This window comes from Hyperolius riggenbachi, chromosome 12 (assembly GCF_040937935.1).
Source record: "Hyperolius riggenbachi isolate aHypRig1 chromosome 12, aHypRig1.pri, whole genome shotgun sequence".
Classification (NCBI taxonomy): Eukaryota; Metazoa; Chordata; class Amphibia; order Anura; family Hyperoliidae; genus Hyperolius; species Hyperolius riggenbachi.
The window spans coordinates 220,703,114-220,727,152 of record NC_090657.1 but is presented as its reverse complement, the minus strand read 5'-3'; the positions used below and the strand labels follow the sequence as shown (position 1 = coordinate 220,727,152).

The window sequence follows — 24,039 nt, the reverse complement described above, 5'->3', positions numbered from 1 at the left end:
CCCCTTTCTGCTTCATAAATTTGGCCCACCCCTTTCTGCTTCATAAATTGTGCCCACCCCTTTCTGCTTCATAAATTGTGTCCACCCCTTTCTGCTTCATAAATTGTGCCCACCCCTTTCTGCTTCATAAATTGTGCCCACCCCTTACTGCTTCATAAATTGTGCCCACCCCTTACTGCTTCATAAATTGTGCCCACCCCTTACTGCTTCATAAATTGTGCCCACCCCTTACTGCTTCATAAATTGTGCCCGCCCCTTACTGCTTCATGAATTGTGCCTGCCCTTTCCTGCTTCACTAAGCTGCTGCCTTTGGGTGGTCTAGAGGCTTCCTATGCCCTACTGGCTGGGACCCTCTTCTTGTTTGCTCCCCCTGTTTTCTCCATGTTTGAGCGTGGCTGTACTCGAGTGTGGGAATTACTATTCCACTCTTACTGTGGTCTATCCAGAGGCTTCCCATGTCCTCCTTGACCCCACCCACATTGGCTGGGACCCTCCTCTTGTTTGCGCCCCCTGTTTTCTCCATGTTTGAGCGTGGCTGTACTCAAGTGTGGGAATAACTATTGCACTCGCACTGTGGTCTATCCAGAGGCTTCCCTGTACTTGGGTAAGTATCTGACTTTTTTGAGTTACAGGTTTTCTTTTAAAGGGAACCTAAATTGTAACAAAGGTGTCTAGTTAAACTTGCCTGGGGCTTCTTCCAGCACCCTGTAATCCTTTTCCCTCGCTGTCGTTCCACTCTGCTCCATTCAGTAGCTGTGCCCCTCTGAAAGCTGGTGGACGGAGCCAGTCATGGGCCCCTGTGCATGCATGGCACCGCCAACGCGCCTCTTTGACGCACACCCATGGTGCAGTTGCAATTTTTACAAACTGTGCAAACGCAAAACGCGGGATTGAGGAGCCGTACAGCCCGGGGCCGCGCATGCAGCTTTTGGAGGGAACAGCTGCTGAGTGGATTGGCACAGAACGACCGTGTAGGACCAGAAGGGCTACAGGGGGGCTGAAAGGAGCTCTAAGTAAGTTAAACTGGCGTGATTAGTTTCATTTTCGGTTTCCCTTAGGCCCTACTTATTGGGTTGAGCTGCATCACAATGAGTTGTGGGACGCAAGGAGATGCAATGCATTAAACTGTAAATAGGACCTTAAAGAGAAATGGTGACCAAGAATTGAACTTCATCCCAATCAGTAGCTGATACTCCCTTTTACATGAGAAATCTATTCCTTTTCACAAACGGATCATCAGGGGGCTCTGTATGGCTGATATTGTGGTGAACCCCCCACAGTGCCTGTCTGAACCTCATTGCATTGTGGGAAATAACAGCTGTTTACAGCTGGGTCCAACTGCCAAAAAAGCAAGCAGCATCTCCTTCCAGTGACGTCACCTGCCAGCAGTAAAAAATGTCACCACGTGGTAAATGTCAGAATGTAAATCGGAGAGGAAAGATTTTACAATGGGCAAACACTGACTATAATCCTTTATACATAATTATTGTAAAAAGTAAGCACTTTTTTTTTATTACATTATTTTCCCTGGAGTTCCTCTTTAAGAGAGGAAAAGTACAGTCACCCAATCTATTTGGTTGTAAATGAACACACTGTGCTTCCTGTAGCAGGACTCGTGTAGCATTGCCGGTGTCATGGTGATGTCAAGAAGATTCAGTTATTCTTTTTTTGCAGAAACAGAAGACCACATATGGCATTTATCCAAAAGCCGAGCCCACCCCGGTCACCTCCTCCGCCCCTCCGGTCAGTACTCTGTACGCCTCTGTGGTGAGTAGCTGCATGGCCGGCACAGCTGGATTGTTGTATTCAGTATTGGGTGGGGTCTCACTAGTGTATAGTATCTCACACGTCTTCTCCATCCACCTCTAGAACTCCTCCGCTCCCCTCGCTGAAGACATTGACCCTGAGGTAAGTGCGGTTTAGTGTTAAAGGACACCTGAAGTTGAGAGGGATATGGTGGCTGCCATTTTTATTTGCTTTTAAACAATATCCGTTGCCTGGCAGTCCTGTTGATCATTCTGGCATCAGTAGTGTCCGAATCCCACACCTGAAACAAGCATGTGGCTAATCCAGTCACACTTCAGCCAGAAGCATCCGATCTGCATGCTTGTTCAGGGGCTATGGCTAAAAGTATTAGAGGCAGAGGATCAGCAGGGAGTCTGGCTTGTTGCCGACCGCTCTACGCCAATTGGCATGAATGCGGTGGCAGTCCCAGGCCTCTCAACGGCAATTGGCGTGGGGGTGGAGATTGCAGGGGATTGCGTGCGCAGCTTCACTTGAATGACCGAGGTCCGCTCTGTTATCAGTCTAGCAGTGGTGATCGGCGCTAGATGGCGAAACCGATGTATATTTACATGGTACAGGGCTGCGATGTACAGCAGCGCTGTACTGGGGACAGCTGTGTGACACGGCTGCCCCCCTGGGAGGCCCAGGAGCGATCAGCTGTCAAAGGCTGATGCCTATGACATCCGATTGCGGTGTTTGGCTGGCGGGGGGGGGGGGGGGGGCTAGTGATTAAAAAAAAAAAAAATATATATATATATATATATATATATATATATATATATATATATATATATATATATATATATATATACAGGGCAGCAGCGGTCAGAGCCCACCAACAGAAAGCTCGGTTGGTGGGCAGAAAAGGGGTGGGAATCACTTGTGTGCTGAGTTGTATGGCCCTGCAGCGAGCCTTTAAAGCTGCAGTGGGGTAATTTGTAAAAAAAAAAAAAAATAGCCGGGGGGGTAAAGCTTGTGGTCATTAAGTGATTAAAATTAAATAAATATGGCTACCTCCATGTCCCGCTCACTTCAGGTTCCCTTTAATCCATTGAGTGATTTTTGTGAGTTCATTGTGCTCGCTCTTGTGTCTCTTCAGCTCGCCCGCTACCTGAACCGTAATTACTGGGAGAAGAAGCAGGAGGAGGTGCGGAAGAGCCCCACCCCCTCTGCTCCAGTCCCCACCAGTGACCCCGTAGTACAGGTGGCCGAGGTGCCCCCGGTGAGCATGGTGAGCGTGATGGAGGTAAGAACCCGCTTTTATTATCCAATGTGGGAGGCTTCATTCACAATTTAAAATATTGAATGCGCAGCTGTGTTTGCTTGCAACTGTGCAACCATCCCAGGGGGCTACTGGTCTTAGGCTGGTTTCACAGTGGGACGTTACAGGCACAGGTTAGAGCAGCCTGTAACGCAGCCAAACTCACAGCAATGAAAAATCAATGGGCTGTTCACAGTGCCCACGTTGCGTTACATTGTAACGCTTCACGTTATTTTAAAGTGCTGCATGCTGTGCGTTCTACGTGGCTAAGCCGCGTTAGACTATTTGCACATCCTCAGTAGTATTGGAGGAGGAGGACTCCCCCTCCTCCTCCTCGGCCAGGCACATGGCTAATTAATATTCACTGCATGGTGTGACGTGCAGTGTTTACTTCCTGGAGCGCCGCTCTGTGCGGCGATTGGCCAGCGGGACCACGTGATGCCGCATGCGTCCAAAAGTACGCATCACAGGACGTGTGAAGAGCCGCTCAACGCGGCTCAATGTAACGTCCAGTTACAACAACACTATGCGTTGCGTTAGGTGCACATTATGCGACCTTAACGTAGCACCTAACGCAACGTCTTAGTGTGTAAGTAGCCTTACAGTTCCTGTGCATCTTCAACTTTGTCATGTTTCTCAACACTATGATAGCGTGTAGCCCTTTATTAATCATGACATTTAGTCAAGTAAACCAAATTGTTGGTAACGTCGCCTGAGATGTGTATTAGCTAGTGAACGCATTGTGGTGACACTCATGAGTTAGGTGCCGCTAGTAAAAAGATCATTAATTTGCATTACCTGTAGTTTATCATGCACTTACCCGCAGAGCTGTGGAGTCGGTAGAAAAATCATCCGACTCCTCAGTTTATGAAACCCCCGACTCCAGGAACCCAAAATTGCTCCGATTCCTTAAGGGGCCCATACACCTAACTATTTTCCCGCCGATATACAGCAGATTCAATCACTGTGATAGAATCTGCTGTGAAATCGTTGCGCAAACACTGACAGAACGATCGATTTCCGTCCGAAATCAATCATTCCGTCAATCCGTCCGTGCAGAAGATTTTGCTTGATCGCCAGCGGGGCGGGAGTGCGTCGATAGCGGGGTGCGAATGCCCGACAACCACTAGCGGCAATACATTACTTGGTCTGGTCTCCGCTGTCTTCTTCTCCGCGCTGGGCTCCGGGTCCGGCTGGCTTGGCTTCACTGAACTTCCTGTCCCGGCAGGAAGTTTAAACAGTAGAGCGCCCTCTACTATTTTTTGTTTTTCTGGTTTGAAAGCCCTGTTAATAAGTAAGCAATTAATGAGGATTTATCAGTAACAATATTGTACATGAACTAACCCCCTCCCCCCAAGATCAATCGAGCATGCAAGGCTTTTCTTGTGAACCTGTAATATGAATAAAATAATGTGACTTTCTTGCCATTGAAAAAGCAGACCTATTCCTTCTTTTTATACAATAGCCAACTCAACTGAAACTTAAAGAGGAACTGTAACCAAGGATTGAACTTCATCCCAATCAGTAGCCCATACCCCCTGCCCTCCCACCACCACCGCCATTTAAATCTTTACCTTTAGATCACCACAGACACCTGTATCACTGATATTGTGGTGAAACCCCTCCCACAGTGTGATGTCAATGCCATGTTTGTGAACCTCGTCCCATTGTGGGAAATAACGGCTGTTTCCAACTGCCAACCATTATCTCTCTCTCTGTGCATAGACTTCTTAAGGTAGCCATACACTGGTCGATTTGCCATCAGATTCGACCAACTGACAGATCCCTATCTGATCGAATCTGATCAGAGAGGGATCGTATGGCTGCCTTTACTGCAAACAGATTGTGAACCGATTTCAGCCTGAAACCGATCACAATCTGTTGTGGTGGTGGTGGTGCTGCCGCCGCTCCCCCCGCCCTCATACATTACCTGCTCCGCCGGCGCGACTCCAGTCCCCAGGTCACCGCTGCTCCGTCTCCGCTCTGGTCTCCGGCCCCGGCATGCTTTACTTCTTCCTGCCCGGCAGGAAGTTTAAACAGTAGAGCGCCCTCTACTGTTTAAACTTCCTGCCGGGCAGGAGGAACTGAAGCATGCCGGAGACCAGCGCGGACACGGAGCAGCGGTGACCGGGCGTAGACGTGCGGGCGGAGCAGGTAATGTATGCGGCTCTATTGCGTCGGTCGTCGGGTACTCGAACGCCGCTAGCGACGCGCTCCCTACCCGCGGGCGATCGACGCTAATTTTCCGCACGGAGCGATCGACGGGATCGGACGAAAAGGATCGAAATTCGGCGTGTAGTGCGAACGATTGGCAGCAGATTCGATCCCAGTGATCGAATCTGCTGTCGAAACGGCGGCGAATCGGGCCAGTCTATGGCCACCTTTAGTAAACGAACATTCCACAGAGCTGCATCTGACAGGACTAAAAATGTCACCACCTGTGATACATTTTGGCAAACCTTGGATAAATAATTTGTGATTATTGTAAAATGTTAAAGGACCACTACCGTGAAAAATTGTAAAATATAAAATACATGTAAACGTGTGTCTGTCTGTCTGTCTGTCTGTCTGTCTGTCTGTCTGTCTGTGTGTGTGTGTTGTAAATGGAGTACTGACAATCCTCCCATACAGAGAGAGGGACTAATCAAAAACCTGCCAGTAAGGCCTCGTTCAATTAGGCAATGCGTATGGTCGTATTTTCGGGACGCAAGCACACCGATGACACGCCATCTGCATTGCTGTGCGTTCCACTGCTGATCCCATTCATTACAGTGAATGGGATCGGCGATCCGCTTTGCGAAAAATTGTCACTGTTCACAGCGCGCAACGTCAGAAGTGCTCTCTATGCACTCCGATGTTCTTGCTGATCGCATCCCATACGTGCTTGTGTGCCCACGGCAGCGCATACAGTGTGAACGAGGCCTTAGTCAGATTTCTACTACCTACTGTAAGTGACAGCAACACAGGAGAAAAGTCATTTATGGCCCATTTTACTCTGGAAGAATTGTACTTCTTATTTGTCTGTTAACATGTGTTTTCAATTTTACAATTTTTCGCAATAGGGATCCTTTAACCAATTCACCCCAAAGCATTTTTTACCCTAACGGACAAGAGCGATTTTCACCTTTCAGTGCTCATCCCTTTCATTTGCCAATAGCTTAATCACAATGAAATCATCTATATCTTGTTTTTTTCACCACCAATTAGGCTTTTTGGGGTTGATATTTGTTTCCAGTAATTACTTTTTCTATGCATTTTAAAGGGAAATACAAGGAAAAAATGAAAAATTACACTATTTCTCCAATTTCATCCCCTATAGTTTAAATATAATTACTGCTCCTGTACATAAAACCCACACATTTTATCTGCCTATTTGTTCTGGTTATCACAACATTTTAATGATGTCCCGAGTACAAAGAATGGTGACAATATAGTATTTGGAAATAAAGGTGTATTTTTTTTTTTTACAATTTTCACGTGCACAGGAATGCAAGTGCACATGTGCGGGAGCGCGCACATTCACGCGCACAGCGGCAGCAGCACTGTCTGACTTATAAAAACGTCCTGGAGCCGTTAAGAGGCTGTAGCAGGACGTTTTTATAAGTCAGCTTGTCATTAAGTGGTTAATGACTATTTTCAGTAGAGTTCCTCTTTAGGATGTGAGCGGTTCTGTAGCTGGGGTGTTGGTTCTGGTCTGAATTGTCCCCATTCTTTCAGCAGCAGTACCAGAACGGTGAGTCGGAGGAGAATCACGAGCAGTTCCTAAAGGCTCTGCAGAACGCCGTCACCACCTTCGTGAACCGCATGAAGAGTAACCACATGCGGGGCCGCAGCATCACCAACGACTCGGCTGTGCTGTCCCTGTTCCAGTCTATTAACAACATGCACCCCCAGCTTCTGGAGCTGCTCAACCAGCTGGATGAGAGAAGGCGTAAGTTACCCAGAGATCTCTGCAGGCTTGTGGCTCGGAGGCTTACAGGAGGCGCTGCGAGACCTTCTGACAAACCTCTGTCTACTATATGTTCAAAACAACCTTTTCTTTGTGTACTAGCACAACCCTTTGTCTGCCAGCAGTCCCTGCCCCCTTAAAGTGAACCAGAGACGAAGCACCCTCATGTATTTTACCATATAGATCAGTGGGAACATTAGAGAAAACACCTACCCTGCTTTCTGTTTCATTCTGCACTGCTCAGCCTGCTTCTTATCAGCCCTGATAAAATCCCTGACTGAGCATTCAGTCTGGCTTTGCTATAATGACTCAGCTATAATGATACCTGAGCAGAGCCAGCAGGGGGCAGGCTTGGACTTGAAAAGACATGAGAGAACACAGACTGAGCTATAAATATTCCTGAACAAAGCCAGACTGAATGCTCAGTCTGGGATTTTATCAGCTCTGATAAGAAACAAGCTGTGCGGTGCAGAATGAAACAGAAAGCAAAGTAGGTGTTTTCTCTAATGTTCCCACTGATATATATGGTAAAATACATGAGGGTGCTTCATCTCTGGTTCCCTTTAAGGACCAGAGACCGCTGGTACCAGAAACCGGCGCCTCCCGACAAATCGTCGCACATACCTGATGGACACGACGCTCTTCCATTGCCGCAGGACCGTCTCTGACGGCAGAGCGCTGTCAGCCAGTCAGGAGCCGCTTTCAATGGCTCCTGACGCGGTCTGTCGATGTAAGCCAATGTGATTGGCTCACAGTGATAACGCGGTCACGAGCCAATAAAAGCGGCTCCTGACCTGCTCACAGAGCTCTACCATCTTATAGACGGCAGAGCGAGTGAATTGCAGCAGGTGCAGAGTGGCAAGATTGAAGGGAACAGCGGGAGCACACGCGAGTAAGGAAAGATCTACTTCCTGTCAGAGCTGCGCAGCTACCTGCAGGACATAGATTTCTACCAATGCAGCCCGGAAGCGGTTAAACAGTGGCATCCTTTTTCATCTGGAGTAATGTTTTCCAGTGTGATCATTTTTCCAGGAAGGGGTTGGGGGATGTGTTCTTGAAGGAATACTGTAACAAAAAGAAATCCTAATGAGGCTTCCCCCATCCTCCTAAGCCTCAGGGATCCAGCACTGGCAGCCCCCGAAATACAGCCGTGGCACCTGCAGTACTTGCCTTCCCAGCTCCAGCACAGATGCAGCAGTGGCTTTTCGATCGGGCGCAGGCGGAATTATCGAGTCACTTGTGCAGAAGAGCAGGCCCGATCAAGCTCGGCTATTTCTGCCAGAGCCCATCGGAAAGCTACTGCTGGGCCTATGCTGAAACACTAAAGGTAACTATTTACATGTCCGATCTTCCGCAGCTGACAGCGCTGGATCCCAGACTTACTTTAATTGAACACTATCAAAGTTGTACTTTTTTTCTGAACACCTTTAAAGGGAAGGTTCAGGGACGCTTTGAAAAAAATAAAAATCCAAATCCACTTACCTGGGCCTTCCTCCAGCCCGTGGCAGGCAGGAGGTGCCCTCGCCGCGGCTCCGCAGGCTCCCGGTCTCCTCTGGTGGCGCACCCGACCTGGCGGGCCGGCTGCCAGGTCGGGCTCTTCTGCGCTCCAAAATGCGCCTCACGTGGGCGCGTTGACATCATTGGACGTCTTCTGGGCTGTACTGCGCAGGCGCAGAACTACTGAGCCTGCGCAGTACAACCCGGAGGACGTCCGATGACGTCAGCGCGCACCAGTGAGACGCACATTGGAGCGCAGAAGAGCCCGAACTGGCAGCCGGCCTGGCCAGGTCGGGTGCGCCACCGGAGGAGACTGGGAGCCTGCAGAGCAGCGGCGAGGGCACCTCCTGCCTGCCACGGGCTGGAGGAAGCCCCAGGTAAGTGGATTTGGATTTTTATTTTTTTCAAAGCGTCCCTGAACCTTCCCTTTAAAGAGGAGCTGTCAGCCATACTATCTCAGAAAAAAACACATATATATAAGTAGATAAATACTTGCTCTACTTACATAACATATGTATAGTACTGTCCACGTCTTTGATTTCAGTGATTTTTCTACAGTAAAAAGAGAAAATCCTTCTTAGCATTTCCCATTTTAACTGTGGCTATTTTGAAGCCAATCCTGATATCATTTCCTCCCTTACTCTACTCTGCCTGATTGTGTGTGCATTGTCCGTTCTTCACTATAGAAAGTACATTGTCTCCGCATGAGAAATACTGGCCAATCAGAGGGGAACAGAGGTGTGGGAGGGGAAAACAGGAGGAAAGAGGCTTCAGCCAATCAGGCTGCATTAGTTAAGTCTGAGGGGAAAGTAGAGAAGCAAAAGAGGACAACCCAGCATGCCCTGCAACTTCCTTTGTGTGTACCAAATAAGGGTCAGGTAAACTGGGGAATGATCATTTATCAACAAGAAAAGTAAGTGATTTTAACTTTTGGATTGCCTGGTTAGCATCCTTATTACTTGTTTACCAGATAAAAGTAAAGAATTGATTTTATGCCTGACCGTTACACTTTAATAAACGGAATGGACTTACTAATGACACATAGTGGTAGTACAAGAGAAAAAAATCCTTGTTTTGTGAGTTTTCTGCATGCTTTTATTAGGTAGAGTGCCTCCAAGTATTGCCGTTATACTGTCAGCATGTATAATAGTACATACATTCATTACTACATGCCCCCCTTCCCCTCTGCAGTGTACTATGAGGGTCTGCAGGACAAGCTGGCGCAGATCAGGGATGCCCGGGGGGCGCTGAACGCACTGAGGGAGGAGCACAGAGAGAAGCTGCGGCGGGCTGCAGAGGAGGCGGAGAGACAGAGGCAGATTCAGCTGGCCCAGAAGCTGGAGATCATGAGACAGAAGAAGCAGGTAAGAGGTCAGCATGGGCGGAGTGTACAGCGGTAGAGCTTGTGCCCTGCTTGGCTCATACTCCCTGCCTGTGATTTCAGGAATATCTGGAGATGCAGCGACAGCTGGCCATCCAGCGCCTGCAGGAACAGGAGAAGGAGCGGCAGATGCGGCTGGAGCAGCAGAAGCAGACCATACAGATGCGGGCACAGATGCCAGCCTTCTCCCTGCCCTATGCACAGGTGTGTTCTGGGATCATCAGAGATCTGATTGTCAGGTTTCTATGGTAGATATGATTGAATGACATATGTTCTCTAATTGTCAGCTCCAACATGTATGCTTTTGTATGGCTGTGCCATGGAATAAGTGCTTTTCTTATTGCATTGAGTGCCTGACATACACAGGAACTCATTGCATTCCGGCACTGTTACCTCCCTACTTCCTGGTTGTGTTCCACCTGCGCCCCAAGAAGTATTTGCAGCATTTCCAGGCATCCCAAGCGCAGACTCACCTGACCCCCAGCACTAAACAGAGCAGCAGCAATACCCAGCCAGGGGATTCCCACCTTGTAAATGTCCGGGGAACCGGTGGACCTGTCTGCCTGTCGCCACCTGTCTCCCTCTCCATGGTCCGCCCCTTGCCTGCACGCTCTATTACTGGGTGATGGGTAAACTCTTATTGTGCACTGCTGCACCTATTCCAATATTTTAATGTGCTCATTGCACTGTTATATGGGTTAACGGGAACCAGAGACAAAGCACCGTCATGTATTTTACCATATATATCAGTGGGAAGGTTAGAGAAAACACCTACCATGCTTTCTGTTTCATTCTGCACTGCACAGATTGCTTCTAATCAGACCTGATAAAATCCCCGGCTGAGCATTCAGTCTGGCTTTGCTATAATGGTTCCTGAGCAGAGCCAGAAGGGGGCAGGCTTGGACTTGAAAAGACATCACAGAAGACACTCGGCTATAATGATTCCTGAGCAAAGCCAGACTGAATGCTCAGTTGGGATTTTATCAGGGCTGATAACAAGCAGGCTGAGCAGTGAAGAATGAAACAGAGCAGGGTAGGTGTTTTCTCTAATGTTCCCACTGATATATATGGTAAAATACATGAGGGTGCTTCGTCTCTGATTCCCTTTAATGAATGTTTGATTTAATGGGCATCTGTCCTGAGCCTTTTGTGCTACAGTTATCTAATTCTCCATAGCACACTCACAATTTTGGAGAGTGCAGTAGATCCCCGTCTAACTTTTTTGTGTTCACATTGTCTTCCTGTTTCCCTCCAGCTTCAATCTCTGCCATCCTCAGGAGGCGTCATGTACCCACCCTCCGGCCCCAATGCTTACTCTGCCACCTTCAGTCCTTCTGGGTCAGTGGAGGGCTCTCCCATGCATGGGGTCTACATGAATCAACAAGGGCAGCCCACCTCTGCACCTTACCCCTCCATGCCTGTACCTGGACAAGGTCAGTAGTGTTCAGCCGGCTGTGCGTGTGGTGTTAATAAAGCTGGCAGATTGTGTAATCCTTCTCAATCCTGTATTGCTGCAGATCCCGCCATGGTGAATGCTTACATGTACCCGCCAGGATCAGCCCCTGCCGCACAGCAAGGGCAACCAGTGCCAAACGCCAACCCTGTGTATACCTCTTACCAACCCACCCCCACACAGCCCTACCAGGTAAGCTTTATTACACGTCGCTTCATACGAGAGCTCGGTCATTGTGTATAATTGCTTTTCAATCAACCGTTGCTGCTTTTACTGATTGATAACTACAATAAAGTCTCAGTCAACCAGAACTCAGTCATCCAGAAGTCTCACCTAACTGGCAAGCCTGGCGGGGGAGAATGGAAACGTTCCTATCACATTTTGCAGAGGGGTGTGCAGCAGAAGGAGCTTCTGAATCCTCCGGGGGGCACTCTTCTTCTCTCCTGCAGTTCCCAGTTGCTTTGCTGTGTCCTCGTATGGCTCCCCGATGTCATGTGACACATTGGAGCCACGCCCAGAGGACACGGCAAAGCAGCTGGGAGTTGCGGGAGAGAAGACCGGTGCCTGGAGGATTTGGAAGTATTTTCTGCTGCATGCCCCTATGCCTTTCATCTACAGTTGGGGAGGGCGGGGTGGCTTTGGGAGGGTATTGTGAATTTTAACGCCGGTTGCTTGACATCTCAAGCAACTGTCAAGGACACCTATCCAGCACCAGGCAATCCCGCCTAGAACGAATAAATGACGCTTTACTGCATACGTGTCAAACTTTGGCTTGTGGGCAAAATCTGGCGCACAGGAGCATCAAAGTGGTTCCCCCCCCACCCCCTTTGCATTATGCTTGGCCCACTCTAGACAAGCAGGGAAGCTATATTGGAGGTGAAGCCCTAGATCACCAGGGAAGTCCTATGGGGGAGGCAGGAGGACTTCACCAGATACAAGGGAAATATATATGGTAGGGGAGACCTAGACCCAAGGGAACTCTATAGGGGAGGGAGAACCACTAGACACCAGGGAATTGTACAGGGAGGGTAGGAGGGCTGCTAGAGGCACGTTTGTGGTTTGCTAAAAACCTCAAACCGCTCGTGTGCACCATCTCATTGAAATACATTAGCAAAGCGTTTTCACAGGGGAAAGCGGTTTGCGGATCGCACTGGGCCACAGCGATAAGTGCAGGGATGAATGGAGACTCCGCAGAAGCAGTGAGACACAGGCAGCAGCAGAGCAATTTGAGCAAACAAGGCTTCCTCTGAATACCCTAGGCTGTGTTTTTTAAAGCGGTATTGTCACCATAAAAATCAAATTTCAGCAGCAACTGATCTGAGTGTATTAAGTGATAAAGATGCTAATCCTGCATTCAAAACTTGCAAAACTTTTTATGCTGTTGTGGTTTGTAGTTATCACATACTTTAGGAGCATTGGCCCTAGTGCCAAACAGTGCCAAAGAGTTGAATGCTGGGAGTTCTTTTTATCTATAATATATTCCTCCTCTTCCATTCATTTCCTTGCCTAGCTTTCTTATCTGAAACACCTCTGCTCACTTGTGTTCACAAGCAAGGCTGAGGTGACTCAGCGATTGGAGGATAAGACAGTGTATTTCCTAGTATACACCTCAGTGGGAGTGTCTGAAGACTCTGGGAGGAGGGCAGCTAATGAATACACAATGAGCAAGAGAAGGGAGGGGGGGAAACAAGAGTCAGGGAGGATATGATGTCAGCATTAGCTTGGCAAGATGGAAACTGCCTAGAATAGGATTTTCTGCTTTTCCTTTATAAAATGCACAGGAATCATTACGTAGATAGCACAATACATCTGTTATGTATTTATCTACTTATATATGTGTTTTTTATTTCTAGGCTAGCATGGGTGTCACTTGTTCTTAAACCTCTTGGGCACCTGTTTTTAGATGTATATTTGCTGGAGGTGAACATCAAGCCTGGCATATGTCAAGTTTCTTGAAGTTCTTCTAAGTGGCGGCAATTAGATTGTTTAGCAAGGCAGATTCAGGGCAAGGAGAGGCAGTATAACTAAACATGCACATCTAAACTGAAGTTGGGGATGCCTCTTTTATTGTTATGCTGTCTCTGCTCAGCCAGCTACTCTTCTCATGTTACTGACACTTTAGTTCAGAAAATCCCAGCATTTCTATCCCAGCTGTGAAAATGTTTATGAATTAGCACACAGAGGTCTAAAATACAAAATGCGGTATTTTCCTGATCAGGTTTTTTTTTTGTTTTTTTTTACCGCAAAGCCTTTTATGAATTGAGGCCATAGTATAAACTGTCCTTGTATGTTTTTTTCTATGTTTTCAGTGTGTTTTTAAAGTGTTTCAAACTCCTTGTAACAGTGTATGCAGTACTGTAACATGTAACAGCAAAAACATGTAATAAAAAACCTGCATATTTTGCACATGAAGACAACGTTGTACCTAGAGTCGTTCGTAAGTAGGGACCTGTCTGTACTCTACTGCTACTACTAGGGATGGTCAATGAGAGGCAAATAATTTCAAGTTAAAGCAGGATTATGCAAATTTTATGTAGCTTGAAAATGGACCAATCACATTTTACCTCAGCAAGATTGTATTGGTTTCTTTTCAAGCTGCATCAATTTGCATAAAGAATTTGCATAATGCTGCATCCACTCATAATCATTTGCATCTCCTTAACCATCCCAAGCTACTACTTTAATTCGGCCGTTAATTGTAAATGCAACTTTTGATACTTGGTAAAGCTTACAGTTATGTTTTGTATTAATAAAGAATGTGGCCTCCCAGAGCCTTCCCTCCATCTCCCAGAATCCTCCTGCCAGTGGGATGACGTACATGGGCGCTCAGCCTGTCTCCATGGGCTACCAGCCGTATAACATGCAGGTCAGTTCTGCTCCTGTTCTGTGTACAAAGCGTGTGTGAGAGGCGTGAAGGGGAGGAAGGAAAGTGAGACTGAAGCCCAGGAAGGGTGGACCAGCCTCTTGTGAATGTGTGAAACAAGGTCTAGGTTCCCTGATTTAAAGGACAACTGTAGCAAAAGGTATGTAGAAGCTGCCATATTTATTTCCTTTTAGGCTGCTTTCACAGTGGGACGTTACAGGCGCACGTTAGAGCAGCCTGAAACGCAGCCCAACTCACAGTAATGAAAAATCAATGGGCTGTTCACAGTGCCCACGTTGCGTTACATTGTAACGCTACACGTTATTTACAAGTGCAGCATGTTGTGCATTTTATGTGGCTTTAGCACATGCTCAGTATTGAGTTTTTTTTTTTTATTATTTTGAGGAGGAGGGGAGAGTCCGGTATTGTTAGCCACATGGCTAATTAATATTCACTGCACTGCCCTGTAGTGATGGGAAGTTCGGCTCGATTCATTGAAAAGAGCCGGACTTCCCATCACTTCTGCTGTGTTTTCTTCCTGGAGCGGCCGCTGATTGGCTGGCGGGACCACGTGATGCGGAGTGTTCCGATCACGTGGTCCCCGCAAGGTATGAGACAAAACAGGCGCACCAACAGCCGCAAAACGCGGCTCACTCTGGCGTCCACCTCCAACACCACCAGGCGTTGCGTTAGGGGCACGTTATGCGACCTTAACGTCCCCTAAAACGCAACTTTTTGGTATGAAAGAGGCCTTAAGCAATGCCAGTTACCTGGCTATCCTGTTGCCTCTAATGCTTTTAGCCATAGACCCTGAACAAGCATGCAGATCAGAGGTTTCTGACAATATTGTCAAGTCTGACAAGACTAGCTGCATGCTTGTTTCTGGTGTTATTTAGACACTACTGCAGCCAAAGAGATCAGCAGTACAGTCAGGCAACTGGTATTGTTTAAAAGGAACTAAATATGGCAGCCTCCATATACCTCTCACTTCAGTTGTCCTAAATATTTACTTCAGTAGTGGGAAGCCTTGGGATAGGTCAGAGTGGTGCTGGGCAAACTGCTGACCACATACGCTGTAGATTCCTCTATACCCACCACCACCATGCAGCGTAGTGAGCAGGCGATAAGCGTGGGCTAAAGGGAACCTAAACTGAGGATATGGATTTTTCCTTTTAAAATAATTCCAGTTGCCTGACTCTCCTGCTGATCCTGTGTCTCTAATACTTTCAGCCACAGCCCCTCAACAAGCATGCAGATCAGATGCTCTGACGGAAGTCAGACTGGATTAGCTGCATGCTTGTTTCAGGTGCGTGATTCAGCCACTACTGCAGCCAAAGAGATCAGCAGGACTGCCAGGCAACTGGTATTGATTAAAAGGAAACATCCATATCCCTCTCAGTTGAGGTTCCGTTTAACACTCACCTAATCGCCGCTTCCAGTGTTGCATCGCCATGGCAACAGGGCATCACGTGATACGGAGCCGGGACGGGCTATCGTATTATACACTGGCAGCCAGCGTGTAATATGCTGCCATGTCCTGATGGCATGTCACGTGGCTCCTTGTTGCCATGGAGATGTGACGCTGGAAGAAGGGATCAGGTGAGTGGTAACCCACACTTATCGACTCTGCATGTAAGGAAAAATATTTTAGGAATGTGGCCTGTGGTTCCCCGGCCTGGTCCAGAGGCTTCCCTGATCTTCTTACCAGCACTTCTTTCCAGCACTGTGTCCCTCTAAACCTACTTGACAAGAGCTCATTGATTATGCTTCTTGTGGCCCCGTTTACGAGCACATCTGTACTGAGCATGTGTGAGTACGGTCCGCACATGCCCAGTACAACGGATATTTCCAATTTACTGGCGGCTTCATTCTGCTGGGTATTTTCAGACCATACTCATGCATGCCAAGTTTGGATGCGCTCGTACACGGCGGGGATGCAACCACGAAAAGAGGAGGGGCCTGGGTGGCAATGGTGGGCTCCAAGAAGACCTGTGATGCTTTGGAACCATTCACAAGCTTCCACTACTTTGGTAAGTATCCAGATCTCGCCCTCCCTCTCAGGGCTGTGGAGTCGCTACAAAAATCATCCAACTCTGACTCCTCCGTTTAGAAAACCTCCTACTCCGATTCCAGGTACCCAAAAGGACTCCGACTCCTCGACTCCAACTCCCTAGTCTAATACTTACCAGGGCTGTGGATGTGGTACAAAAATCATCCGACTCCCGACGCCACAGTTTTTAAGACCTTCGACTCCAGGTACCCAAAATCATTGATTGATTCATTGATTTGGTACCAAAATACTCCGACTCCGCACCCCCTGCTTCCTCTGGTCACATGTTTGATTTAATTAGCTCATTGATGCACAAGTTCTTCTGTGGTTTACTTTTGTAAGGTTAGTCTTGTTGTGGCTGCTAAATTTTTTTATTTTTTTTTACTTGCATTATTAACTGAAGTGAGAGGGATATGGAGGCTGACCTATTTATTTCCTTTTAAACAATGCACATTGCATGGCTGTCCTGCTGATTCTCTGCCTCTAATACATTTAGCCATTGCCCCTGAACAAACATGCCGATCAGGTGTTTCTGACTGAAGTTTGACTGGATTATCTGCATGCTTGTTTCAGGTGTGCAATTCAGACACTACTGCAGATGAGCAGCACTGCCAGGCAACTGGTATTGTGTAAAAGGAGATACATTTGGCAGCCATCTCACTTTAGGTGTCCTTTAAAGAAGACATCAATGAAAAGTCCATTCCTGATAATATATGGGTGTTCCCTAATGTTTATTATTGTTAAATTTGGGTGTTTTCTTTTAGAACCTAATTTCCGCCCTCCCTGGACAAGACCCAGCTTTGAGCAACATGCCTTCTCAGCAGCCTTACCTGGCCGGACAGCAGCCAATGTATCAGCCGGTATGTGATCCCCTCCTCCTATAACTGGCAGCTGTAAGCCGTGATATATGTACAATGATATATGATAGTCAAAGGTTATTACCGCTCTCCTGGCAAATTACAACACAAATACACACGCACACACTCACACCACACACACACCTCACACACATACACCTCACACACATGCACCACACCACACACGCACACACCTCACACACATACACCACACACGCACATACACCTCACCCACATACACCACACCACACACGCACACACCTCACACACATACACCACACCACACACGCACATACACCTCACACACATACACCACACCACACACGCACATACACCTCACACACATACACCACACCACACCACACGCACACACCTCACACACATACACCACACACGCACACACCTCACACATACACCACACCACACACGCACACACCTCACACACATACACCACACCACACACCTCACACACATACGCCACACCACACATGCACATACACCTCACGCACATACACCACACACGCACACACCTCACACACATACACCACACCACACACGCACATACACCTCATACACCACACACGCACACACCTCACACACATACACCACACCACACACGCACATACACCTCACACACATACACCACACCACACACGCACATACACCTCACACACATACACCACACCACACACGCACATACACCTCACACACATACACCACACCACACACGCACACACCTCACACACATACACCACACACGCACACACCTCACACACATACACCACACCACACACGCACACACCTCACACACAACACTCACTCGCACACGCACACATACACACACACACACACACACACACCTCACACACACACACACACACACCACACACCACACACAACACTCACACACACAACACTCACACACACAACACTCACACACACACAACACTCACACACACACAACACTCACACACACACCACACACACACACACCACACACACCACACACACACACACACACACACACACACACACACACACACACACACACACCTCACACACACACCTCACACACACACACACACCACCCACACATCTCACACCGCCCACACATCTCACACACACACCACACACACACACCTCCTGTAGAAAGGGGAAGAAAAAAAAAAGCTTTGCTAGGCTTGGGGGCTTTGCTGGGAGTTTTGCTTTGCACGGCTGGGCTTGGTGCTTTGCTTCCCATTTTTCTGGGTTAGGTGCTGGGAGCTTTGCTGGGCTGGGGGAGCGGGGCCTCTGCTGGGCACTGCCTGCGCTACTCACAGACCTCAGATTAGGGCTACAGGAGAGGCAGCGAGCGGAAGAGCAGGATGCACCCTACCTGCCCAGACCCGTACACTTCTCATGCGGAAGTGAAAAATGACATCACTTCCGCATTAAAGTGTCAGCGCCCTGCTTTGCCTCTCTGATCGCCCTGATCTGAGGTGTCTTAATTAGGGGAGGCAGCGGATACTAGGACTCCGAGGATAACTCTGGGCAGGGCTGCTGCAGCCGGCTATACACAAGCTGATCTAGATGCAGGTACTGGACTCTGCCAGGCGACTTGCCTCCTACTTGTCTACAAGCCTTTAGACAAGTTGTCTTCCAGAGAGAGCATGAGGGAGCTTAGTTGTCTGCTCAGAGGAATGAAGTAGGATTTTTGTGTGCATGGAATATATCAGACATGCATTATTCTATAGAGTGATAACCTTTGTCTTCTGTTTTAGATGCCGGTAGGAGCTGGACAACAACAGCCTCCACAACAACAAGCAACACACGGCCAGCAAGTTCCAGGGGGCAGCGAAGCCCAGCTCATCTGTTTTGATTGATACCCCAAAACACCTGTCATTTCCTAGACATTTGTCAGAATGAACCTCCTCCCCCAGCCATCGCTGGCACCCCTCCCTGACGTGTGTAGCATGCTCATTTTATCAGTGCTGCTGCAGTAAACACTACATTTATGTAACTGCCATTTCTCTTGTCTGCCTAGCTGTCTGATCTCCAGTGTTGGTAATACCTCACTATGCTGTACTAACATTGTAATCTGTCTGTAGCACACCTGAGCTGTGTCCAGAGCTCGTCCTACACAGCCTCCTGCTGACCACAACTGGTGTCCTAATGCCACTTGTCCTACACAACTGTTCACTGATTCCAGCTGTTTTCCTCTATCTGCTTCTCCTGCACAGCCCCTTGCCTGACCCCAGCTATTATCTCTACCTGACCCCAGCTGTTATCCTCTATCTGCTTCTCCTGCACAGCCCCTTTCCTGACCCCAGTTTTTATCCTCTAGCTGCTTACGCATAGCGCCTTGCATGACCACAGCTGCTATCCTCTACCTGCTTTTCCTGCACAGCCCCTTGCCTGACCACAGCTCCTCTACCTGCTTCATCTGCACAGTTACTTGACCCCAGCAGGTCTCTTCTAGCTGCTTCTCCTGCACAGCCTCATCCCTGACCTCAGCTGTTATCCTCTACCTGCTTCTGCGCAGTCTCTCCCCTGATCCCAGCTGTTACCCCCCCCCCCTTGCTGGTTCTCCTGCACAGCCTCATCCCTGACCTCAGCTGTTATCCTCTACCTGCTTCTGCGCAGTCATTTCACAGCCCCCGGTTGTTCTCTTCCAGCTGGTTATGCACATCCTCTTGAGTCACCTTAGCTGATTTGGGAATCCAGTTGCAGATATTCTGTTCCTTGAGTAAGACCACCATGCATTATTAGATATTGATAGTTTACCTGGGCTAAGGCTAACGGTTTACCAAGATACTGCTGTGCACCACCTGATTTTCCATCCAATCTCTGACCAAAAATAAAAGGTATATCAGTCTGATGGCAGCGGCTGCTAGCTTTGTTCTGCCCGATGCAAACCAAGCTGTGGGAATATAGAGTACTGCTTCCACCCATGTTTATATGAAGAATGGGTAGAATATCCCGATCAGTATGACTGACAATCAAGAGGGCGCTAGGTGTTTTGTTTTTTTTTTTTTTTTTTTTTTTTAAATTTCATTTTTAAATTCAGTCCACAGACAGCTACAGAAATATATATTGGCTGAATAGACTGTCCCTTCAAGTAAACCTGCAGGGAAATAAAGTGGCCCTATGGGGTACTTGCCTCGGGAGGGGGAAGCCTCTGGGTCCTAATGAGACTTCCCCGGGACCCAGGGCTGGCAGCCACCGAAAATCCGCTTGCAGGCACAGTGGGGGCTTCAGCGTGCGGCAGTATTTACCAATCCGCGCTGCTTCTTTCTCCGGTGGAAAGAGACAAGACTGATTGGGTCTGCTCCACTTGCGCAGGCAACTGCTGTTACCCTGAATTACCCTTCTGCACTGTATGCACACTATAGCATTAGTGTAATAGCGGCTCCTAGCTCGGGTGCTCTGTACTGAGACCACCTGCATCAAGAATTCAGTGGCTTATCCCTCCTTAAACCACAGATGAATAATGACCACGATCCAGAGGAAGTCTTTGTGAAAATAGCTCTGACGGTATATCCAAATATTACACATTTAAAGGGCATCAGAAGTTTTTGTTTTCTTTTGTAACAAGATTACATGGGAAACAAACAGGAGAAATTAAAAAAAAATATAGTACAGTAAATGTTGAAAACACATGAAAATTCACGAATTACAATTCCTTTTGTGGAACCTGTACTACCTTCATCAGGTAGAATTCCTTTTGTGGGTCCTGTACTACCTTCATCAGGTAAAATTCCTTTTGTGGGTCCTGTACTACCTTCATCAGGTAGAATTCCTTTTGTGGGTCCTGTACTACCTTCATCAGGTAAAATTCCTTTTGTGGGTCCTGTACTACCTTCATCAGGTAAATTCCTTTTGTGGGTCCTGTACTACCTTCATCAGGTAAAATTCCTTTTGTGGGTCCTGTACTACCTTCATCAGGTAAATTCCTTTTGTGGGTCCTGTACTACCTTCATCAGGTAAATTCCTTTTGTGGGTCCTGTACTACCTTCATCAGGTAAAATTCCTTTTGTGGGTCCTGTACTACCTTCATCAGGTAGAATTCCTTTGTGGGTCCTGTACTACCTTCATTAGGTAAAATTCCTTTTGTGGGTCCTGTACTACCTTCATCAGGTAAAATTCCTTTTGTGGGTCCTGTACTACCTTCATCAGGTAGAATTCCTTTGTGGGTCCTGTACTACCTTCATTAGGTAAAATTCCTTTTGTGGGTCCTGTACTACCTTCATCAGGTAAATTCCTTTTGTGGGTCCTGTACTACCCTTCATCAGGTAAATTCCTTTTGTGGGTCCTGTACTACCTTCATGTAAAATTCCTTTTGTGGGTCCTGTACTACCTTCATGTAAAATTCCTTTTGTGGGTCCTGTACTACCTTCATGTAAAATTCCTTTTGTGGATCATCCGATAACATTTAGTTTTGTATCAAAGAAGAAGCCTAAGGCAGGCATGAAACCTACAAAATCAGTTTTATCGGCCTATATAGCTATTAAAGTGTTCACAATCGTATATTGAATTTTATGTGAAATTGCTGTTTTGTTTTTTTGTTTTTTTTTTCTTTTTAATTCAAATGTAGGCCATTGGCCTCGATTCATCATTGTCTTTGCGATAACTTTTTCCAGTTCATTAAATTACCAAATTCGAAGTTTATCGATTTCTAGTTGTATTCATCAAGGTTTTCCCGCATTCGGTAACTTGTCGATAAAATATCGGTAACCATACGATAACGTGTCGATATTTCCATTTTACAGCGGTAATTTAACACAAGGCCATAAGATTCCCATGAAATTGTGGGTAAAAAGGCAGTCCTTTGAACACTACGTAGCAACATTGTGAATAGGGCTTAAAGAGAAGGGAAAAAAAATATATATAGTGAATTGGTTGTGTACTACGAATAATTACTAGAAGATTAGCAGCAAAGAAAATATTCTCATACTTTTATTTTCATGTAGTGTTTTTTCTAACATTGCATCATTCTATAATATGTGCAGATTACACAACACTCAGCATTCAAAATGAGTCTTTCAGAGCAGTCTGTGCACTAATGACCTCTCCTCTAGCAGAGGAAAAGAAACCAGTTGAGATAATAAAAGTCAGATAACAGCCCTCTCCAGGACTAACTTAAAGTGACTCCGAGCTCAGCGTAAAAATAAAATTTGAACTTACCCGGGGTTTTCTCCATCCCAGCCCTGGTCGGGACGTCCCACGCCACAAATGACGTCACACGCCGGCCGCCGCGCGTCATGACGGCGGCCGGCGTGACAGCACGGCGCATGCGCGGTTTAATCGCAAATGCGCCGTGCTGTCACGCCGGCCGCCGTCATGACGCGCGGCGGCCGGCGTGTGACGTCATTTGTGACGTATATGGAAGGAGAAGGCCCGACACTCGCCAGTGTCGCCCGGGGGACCGGCCTGTCCGCGCTATGCGGACAGCCGCCGGGAGAAGAGCCAGGAGGCCGGCGTGGGACGTCCCGACCAGGGCTGGGATGGAGAAAGCCCCGGGTAGGTTCAAATTTTATTTTTACGCTGAGCTCGGAGTCCCTTTAAGGCCCATACACACGTCGGGTTTCCGCGAACGACGGGTCGTTTGAACGTTTGTGTACAGGCTGTCATTCGCTTGATAAGGGTGACAGGCGGATCGCTCAAACTCACCCTTATCAAGCGAACGACAGCCTGTACACACGCCGGATTTAGCGGGCGAACGATGGGACGTTCAAACGACCTGTCGTTCGCGGAAACCCGACGTGTGTATGGGCCTTTAGTCGGAGAGCTTAATGGCTTGTTTGCATAGAGATAACAACTGGAGTTTCTCAACTCTTCCTGTACTGGAAACAATTAGACTGATGTATCTGATCTGAATGTTTTATTTCTTAGCTGTACTACACATACAAATCCATAATATCATAAATTTTTTCCGCTTCAGTGTCTCTTTAACATCCTGGACCAGGATTCTGGAAGTGGCTTGGGAGAATTCCACAATTTCGCCAGCTACGGCTTGATAGGAGCCTTTTCTGAATTTTTTTTTACTGCAGCTAGCAATTTAGTTAACCCTGGCACTGCCTGTGTTCTCTTACAAGATGATTCAAGAGAAATGCCGATGTCCTGGTATAGCAAATAAATACATTCTCTTGCAAATTGATGTAGTTCTAGACCTTATTCTTGCCCTTCTGCACCTTTGAATCACTCTCAGCTGATACATAACAACTTCAAATGGCTCAGTCTTCTCTGTCAGCAATGATCTGACAGGAATGACGACAGAGCAGTGAAGGAGATAACTAATCCTATATATTTAACGCTAAACCACGCCCACTTTCATTTTCATGAATTGTACTTTCTTCCGTTTTACCGCATCACTAACGAATGATTACCGAATGCTCGCTAACAGCTGTAGATAACTTTGATGAATCCTGAAATCAACTTATCGAGTTTGGTATTTTACCGAGCTGTCGGTAATTGATTAGATAAGTCTTGATGAATCGAGGCTGTTGTTCCCTTGTGAATATAATATGTGCGATAGTTAATAATAACCGTACAGAGCAGTGATGGCTAACCTTGGCATTCCAGCTGTGGTGGAACTACAAGTCCCATGAGGCATTGCAATACTCTGACAGCTCTAAGCATACACCGGGGAGGCAAAGGCATGATGGGATTTGTAGTTTTGTCACAGCTTGAGTGCCAAGGTTAGCCACCACTGGTTTAGAGTGAGGCTGTGTAAGCGGGGCTTTGAGCGCTGCTATGATCTCTGGATTACCCATCATTCCAGCCACCTCTTGTGTTTTGCTGCTTCCTGTGCTTGTAAACTGTGAAGGTGCGGAGTCAGCCAATGACAGCCCTCGCACCGCAGGACTCTTGCTTGTATTAATCTATTGGATTAGTGACAATAAACATGTATCAATCTTGGATCACTGCTCTTGTCTTGGTATGTAATGTTGGCGGCGGTGTAGTG

The 24,039-nt window shown here is 47.3% G+C and overlaps 1 protein-coding gene across 7 annotated transcripts in view; it reads left to right on the top strand.

The window, feature by feature from the left end:
- HGS (hepatocyte growth factor-regulated tyrosine kinase substrate) overlaps positions 1-19,953 on the top strand; it is a 61,812-nt gene extending 41,859 nt beyond the window's left edge. For 2 of the 7 annotated variants that reach the window (XM_068263690.1, XM_068263687.1), the window contains 11 exons: positions 1,675-1,743; positions 1,870-1,908; positions 2,885-3,031; positions 6,764-6,977; positions 9,684-9,856; positions 9,937-10,077; positions 11,129-11,306; positions 11,391-11,518; positions 14,082-14,192; positions 17,004-17,099; positions 18,857-19,953. In XM_068263690.1, the coding sequence (XP_068119791.1) occupies positions 1,675-1,743; positions 1,870-1,908; positions 2,885-3,031; positions 6,764-6,977; positions 9,684-9,856; positions 9,937-10,077; positions 11,129-11,306; positions 11,391-11,518; positions 14,082-14,192; positions 17,004-17,099; positions 18,857-18,958 (1,398 nt within the window). In that variant the 3' untranslated portion in view covers positions 18,959-19,953. Of the gene's footprint in view, positions 1-1,674; positions 1,768-1,869; positions 1,909-2,884; positions 3,032-6,763; positions 6,978-9,683; positions 9,857-9,936; positions 10,078-11,128; positions 11,307-11,390; positions 11,519-14,081; positions 14,193-17,003; positions 17,100-18,856 lie in introns of all 7 variants that reach the window. The other 5 variants (XM_068263689.1, XM_068263684.1, XM_068263688.1 and 2 more) reach the window with 4 other exon arrangements.
- The last annotated feature ends 4,086 nt before the right edge of the window (positions 19,954-24,039 follow it).